This window comes from Nematolebias whitei, chromosome 8 (genome assembly GCF_014905685.2).
Source record: "Nematolebias whitei isolate Nwh7 chromosome 8, NemWhi1, whole genome shotgun sequence".
NCBI classification, from domain to species: domain Eukaryota; kingdom Metazoa; phylum Chordata; class Actinopteri; order Cyprinodontiformes; family Rivulidae; genus Nematolebias; species Nematolebias whitei.
In genome coordinates, this window is record NC_056505.1 from 26,776,352 (window position 1) to 26,783,270 (window position 6,919).

At 39.9% G+C, this 6,919-nt stretch overlaps 1 protein-coding gene across 2 annotated transcripts in view; it reads right to left on the reverse strand.

Annotated features, from left to right (window-relative positions):
* Positions 1-6,364, reverse strand: part of rab11fip1a (RAB11 family interacting protein 1 (class I) a) — a 20,729-nt gene extending 14,365 nt beyond the window's left edge. For both annotated transcript variants that reach the window (XM_037680528.1, XM_037680529.1), the window contains exon 1: positions 5,696-6,364. In XM_037680528.1, coding sequence (XP_037536456.1) covers positions 5,696-6,045 — 350 coding nt within the window. In that variant the 5' untranslated portion in view covers positions 6,046-6,364. The remainder of the gene's footprint in view (positions 1-5,695) is intronic.
* Between the last annotated feature and the right edge of the window lie 555 nt (positions 6,365-6,919).

Here is a 6,919-nt window from a genome sequence, read left to right on the forward strand (position 1 = left end):
TATGTGAATGTTTCTGTTCAGTGACCTGAGACGACTTCTGTTGTGACTTAGCAACAACAGCGTATATAAATAAACTGAAATGAGTGAACTTATATGAATCATGTTTTTTCTCCTATTGAAAGCAGAATTACTCAAGTTTGAAAAATTTAATCTGAATTGGAAATTGGTACAATTTTAAAGTAAGTATATTATTATAATATCCACCACTGTGGTGGAAGAAGCACTTGTCATGGCTAACTTTTTCTATTTCTAACTTAGTTTTTTCCACTTTTACAGTCCTACAGCTCTGTCGCTCACAAGAAATTCTGCTGGATGAATCATTCAAACAGCTCAAACTTTTGTTGATCTTATCAAAGTTCTTGAATCTATTCTATGAAGAGATAATTTAACACCATGAAGATGTACATCTCTGATCAAAACTTTGTGTTGTGTAAACAAGCCAGTCATCTGCAGTTCATGTGAGGTTTACTTTTGCAGCAGACGTCCACACAGACTTCTCTGGGAAGAGTCAGGAAGCTCGCTTGGGAGTGACCCAACATTCCTCAAACACTTTCAAATATTCAGGGAGGTGCAGCAGTACAGGACATGATGTAATGAGGTGTAATTACAACAAGTTGAAATGGACCGCTCTTATCTCACACCCTAAAGCGAGGGCAGGGTCAAACAATCCATAACCAAGAACGTGCAAACATATACTCAGTCTAATTCAGAAACACTTTGTTGTCTTTGTTTCAAACAATAACAGCACGGTGAGCACTTGGACAACAATAATGGCACGACACATTGATGAAGGTGTTCACAGGGCGTCAGGGTGTTCACTTTGGTTTTGTTTGCTTAAAACAGAGGAACGGCCCTGACACGTGATCTCACGGGGCCTGCTCTACAAGTTTCACTTGTTGGCTGCTGCCAGCTCTCGTCTTTCACTTACAATGATTAACAAATTGTTTAGACTGTGAGAAACACCAGGATGCAGGCACCCAATTACATTAAATAGACCATTTCCATCTAACTTTAGTCAGTATTAAACTTGCAAACACCTGATAAATAAAAATGATCTCACAGACGAGATTAATTCAAAGTCGCAGAAGCAAATCCTCACGTTGGGTAAATATTCTGAACGTCATATGGCAGGAAAGAAACCCATGAATAGAAATGTTCTTTGTTGAGACAACAAATAGGGAGCGTCATGTGTCCAGACACATGACGCTCCCTCTAAATAACTGGCTGCATGAAGTGGAACCGATTCATGACCTCATAATATATCAGCAGGCAGCTACAAAATCCTTTGTGATACCTCAGTACAATGATCAAGGTTACTAGGTGAAAACACTGATCAAACTGTCTGTCAGTTCAATATTACTGTGTGTGTTTTCTCCAGATATGAAGCCAACATTTGCATAAAGCAAAATACAAAAACCTATCCTCAAAAATATATAAACATTTATTCTAAACTCACCCATAAAGAGTTAGCAATGGCCCCGTTTGGAAGCTTGCATCACATTACAAGGGTGTACATCACTTATGCTGGATGATCAAACCTGGTATGTCATCAACATGACTAGTTAGCTAACTGGGTTGTCAAACTGAAGGGCTTCTTTAAGAACTGAAGTTAAACAAAAAGCTAAAAACTACATGGAACTGTGCAGCTATACTCTGAATATTGAGCTCCATCAAGATAACAGACATGAGTTTCATGTAGGAAATTACATCCTGTATAATCCTGCTGACATGTTGCAGAATAATCCAAACACTGAATTTATTAATCATATTGAACATTTTACATTGTTTGTTCTATATCACTGCAACTTTTACCTAAACTTTTGAGCTTTAACCATGAATCATATATCATAACACAGAGTAGGTACTGTGAATGTATAAATATCATTTTGGCTTCTTATAAAAACTGGTTTAAGAGAAGCACAATTATTTTTTTTTATTTACTTGTGACTGGATTTAGGAAACGTTAGGCTTGACTGGTTCCTGTTTAATCCAAACCCCATAATTAGATTTTTGTTGTCTTCAGTCCATCTATGAAACCCTTATAGCTAAGCTGTAATACAAAATTTGATTTTTGTTTTTTCTTGTTTGTGAATGTTGCATTAGTTAGCAGCTAGTTTTCACCAGGAATGGCTCATCTTCAGAGTGGAAGTTTCTACAGAGAGGCGACAACTCAAAGTTAACAACTTGTACCATGAAGTCAGAGGAAGCACAAGAGGGAAGAAGCTGCGAAAGGAAAGAAGAAGAAACACATAACGAGGTATGTCTCAGACACTTATTTTATAGTAACTAGTTCCGTGGACACGGGACATATGCAGTTAGTGCTCTTATATGGTGGTAAGTGCAAAAGATAATCATGTTAAAGGGCTATATTTATAGACTTATTTATAATCTATGATCTGATTGATAAATAAATTGTATAATAATTCTTCTTTTACTAGGTTTTATTGGTACAAATACATCTACTCATGAACTTGGAGGATTATTATTTACACTGAATGTGTGTGCGCGTATATAGGAGGGAGTGGTGGTGCAGAGGTTAGAGACGGTGGGCCTGTGATTGGAGGATCGCTGGTTCAACTCCCCTCCTGGTACGGACAACATCAAAATGTGGGTGGGATTGGTGAAGCACCCACACCTGCCCTCATTTGCCACACTCTGGGCCCTTGAGCAAGGCCTGTAAACCCCCGGGCACCTTAAATAGCAGCTCTCTGCTCCACACAGAGGGCTGCGGTAGCTCAGTGGTCTGTGGTTGCGTCAGGAAGGGCACCGGCGTAAAAATAATTGCCATGTCTTAGTGTGACTTTAGTTCGCTGTGGTGACCCCTGACAAAGAGAGCAGTCGAAAGAAGAAAAAAAAAGTGTGTGCATGTATATATATATATGCACACACGCATGCACACACACGCACACACCAATGCAAATTGTATGCTCCCTCAAAACTTGCAACATCTGTGGCATTGTGCTGCGTGACAAAACTGCCCATTTTAGAGTGATCTTTTATTGTGGTCAGCCTAAGGCACACCTGTGCAATAACCATTCTGTCTAAATCGGCATCTTGATGTGCTACACCTGTGAGATGGATGGATGATCTCGGCAAATGTAAAGTGCTCACTAACACAGACTTGCACAAACTTGTGAACAATATTTGCGAGAGAAAAGGCCTTTTGTGTACAAAGAAAAAGTCAAGAAACACTTTTCACAAAAAAAGATAAGTCAGGTCATCTGAACAGATTCTTCTTAGAAAACTGAAAATTTTAATTAAATAACTAAAGGAACAGTTTTTTTTTCTTGCTACCAAGATAATGACAATGTTCTATTTATTGCTGTTTCTGCATAGAGTACGAGTTTAAAGCTAGGATTTCAGCCTGAATATGACCTCATGTGTTAGAGAGAACTGGAAGGATACCTTTCAGCAGGAAAACAAAGTATTGAATGTCACACCTCGTGTCAGCGCTACAGGGAAACAGGGTAGTAATCTAACACCACAGACTTCAAGGAAAGAACAGCAGCACCCAATACCCTGTGTGCGTTCAGACTCTTAAAGGAGACAGAGGTAGGACGAACGAAGGAGCCCAGGACTGGGAAGGAAACAGCAAGAAATGAACTTTGTCATGAAGCTGTAAAAAGAACCTGAGCAAACATTCAATAAAAGTTCAGATCAGATGCCAACATAACCAAACAAATGAGGTAATTGCAGAACCGTAGTGAGGCAGCGTTGGGTTGAGCGATTACGGAGAGAGCTCACTCAGTTCTTCCAACGTTAAAGTTACAAACTGAGTGTTTTTGGCTCTTTAAGTATGAAAGGTTCACTTAGGAATACAAAGAGGGTGTGTTGACCTAAATCAACACTAAAGCAATGTTTTTATTTTGGTTCTTCTGCTGCGTCAAACCACAAATATTCTGATTTATGAGAAACCAATCTGGGTGTGAACAGTTTAATAACCCCGAGGAATGTGTGGGATTATCCACAGCACAGTGAAAGGAACATTTCCAGGTTAGGCCTCCGTCATCAAGCTGCCGGTGGGAACGCTGGCTTCAGACCAGTTAGTGATGTAGGAGTGTCAGACAAACGTTTGGGCCGGTGCAATGAGAACAGACAATTACTGTTTTCAGAACAACCACAAAACAGTACGAGGAAGAAGGTGTGAGAAGTTCCACTAAAACGAAAAAGGGTGACATGTTATTATTCATTTAGCAGTTTATGTCCAAAAATATGAAAGGTAGACACAGTTTGAGGCAACAGATAAGACATTTTCTGTTCTGAGCCACAGTTTTAAACCAAAGTAGAATAAATGATGATGTGATAAAACTCTCTATGCCTCATTTATGTCAAAAAATTATATTAACCAGCTTTGAAACATTCAGAAATCCTCAGCAACAAAAGCAACTTTTAGAAAACTCAGTTAAAATGATTTTCTGTGCCGACGTAAAATATGGCTCCTACTCTAACGCCACTATGTTCCTCTAAAATTATATTTTAAAGATTTCAGTACTGTTCATTTGTACAAACTACACTGAAAGCAAAAACAGCTTTGACGTTTGTGATTTATGAATGTGCTGAACTTTAACTTGAAGCACCTTTTGTCAGTGGCATTGTTTACCTCGCACAATAGAATGCTTCTAAAAAATAAGAAGCCAGTTCTTGCTTTTTATTGCAGTAATGGTGCTGTAAATAACAAGGATAACTTGTTTATTTTAAAGGATAACTCAGATCAATGCACTGACAGGTTATTAAGATAGATGTCTGAAAACGACACAAAAAAGGTGATGTCATTGAAAGAAAGTTAAAAGTTGCACCAAAATCTATTCAGTTCAGTTTATTTCTATAGCGCCAAGTCGCAACAGAAGTCGTCTGAGGACACTGAACAGAAACAAACATTCATATAAAAGTAAGTTAACATTATTTATCTGAGGAGCAGACTGCTTTGAGTTTAACTCCATCACGGACTCTCATCTTGAGCATGAAGGCGACAGTGGAAAGGAAAAACTCCCTCATGAGGAAGAAACCTTTAGCAGAACCAGACTCAGGATAAGAGGCTTCGACTGGCTGAGTTTGAGAGGAACAGATACACAATGGCAGGCCGAGAATCATAAGATAAGATAGAAATAGTATCAAATGAAAACTATTCAATTTTAACAATTCATTTAAGGAAATTAGGTCAATTTGTCCTCTAGTAGTTTAAGCCTATGACAACATAACAAGCCAACCCTAACTATAGGATTTATCAAAAAGGAAAGTCTTAAGTCCAGTCTTAAAACTGGACAATGTGTCAACCTTACAGACAGAAACTAGAAGTTGTTTCCACAAGAGAGGAGCCTGAAAACTGAAAGATCTGCCTCCTATTCTGCTTTTGCAAACTCTGGGAACCACAAGTAAACCTGCAGTCTGAGAGCGAAGTGCTCTGTTAGGAAAATATGGAACAATAGAGCTGTAATATAAGATGGAGCTAGGTTGTTGAGGGCTTTGTAGGTTAGAAGTAAGATTTTGAATTCAATTCTGGATTTGACAGGGAGCCAGTTATTCAGGACAGTAGCCATTCTGGATGACGTCATTTTATAAGAACTGTTGTTTTAAGCAGAAATACAGAAAACAAGTGGAAAATCTTGGGTATGTGTAGGTGATGCTGCACTGTTTTCCTTCTCGTTACTTACAAATAGTGATCAGGACAAGAAGCAGTGCAGCTGGAGTGACTTACTCGGTTTTCTTGCGGGACTTGTTGTCGTACAGCTCCACCAGGTTCACCACAGCCTGGCCCAGGAACTTGTCCAGGCCCACCTGGGCCCGGTGCATGACGATGACGTACAGCGTGCACCGCTCGGCGTTCCCCGGGTGGAAGAGCGGCAGGTCGAACGAAGCCTCCTCCTTCCACACCGGGGCCACGCTTTTCTCGGCCACGCACGTAGAAAACTTGTCTTTGGCCACCTGGATGATGGCGTAGGCGTCGTTGGTGCCATTCTTGCCCTTGACCCGCAGGTTCCGAGCCTGATGCACCGTGACCAGGGCACTCGTCGGGAACGACTGCTGGCTCTGGTCGAGCAGAGACATCGTCCAAGTCCGTAAAGAGTAACCAGAAAAGTTGATCCGAGCTGCCCTGTTAACGATGGTTGTGATGTCAACCTTTCCTTGACGATGTTTTCCACCTTCGGCGTCCTCGGCTTGCTTAACCAGCGTTCAAGGAAGCTCACTTTAACGTCAAATTACCCTTTAACCCCCTTAAATAACTCGGGTTTAGTTAAAAAAAACGGTTAAATAACAATAAAAGTGCTAGCCTTGGTAGTCCGCCCAGGACATGACTACAGTGTGATAATTCTTATCAAGAAGCTTTAACACAACTGCCCTGTTGTTGCGCCTTCCTGGAGTTTTACAGTTCACTTCCCTGAAGTTACGAGTTCCCACCCATACTCTGCATTGAGCCCGCTGATTGGTTGGTAATTGTGTCAGTTTTCTAAAGCCTGACAGTGATTGGATAATAAAGTTTAAGGGCGGTGATAAACGCGTACCGTTAATTTGTCCTGTCTGAACCGCTCATAAATTATGGGTAAAGGACTACACGAGAGGTCTGCAACCTTTTAAATCAAAAGAGCCATTTCTACCCTTCATTTACTAAACAAAATGTGTCTGGAGCCGCAAAATCTGCTGCAGCGATCATCAACTGGTGGCTCATGGGCCACTTCAAATTTGTATGAGGGTTGTTTTGTTTTGTTTTTTCAGCCAGCGGGGGTGACTTTATAAAACAAAAATTATATAATGAATTTCAACATTAATAATTTTACTGTTTAGGGCTTAAAAAAGACCACATTCATGTAAACAAGAGGAAAAAAATACACATTTCATACTAATTTTAGCTAAACGAATTTAACCCGGAACTTTGCAGGTTTATGTGAGTCTTCCTTTCAATTTTAGAAAAATAAAAATAAGT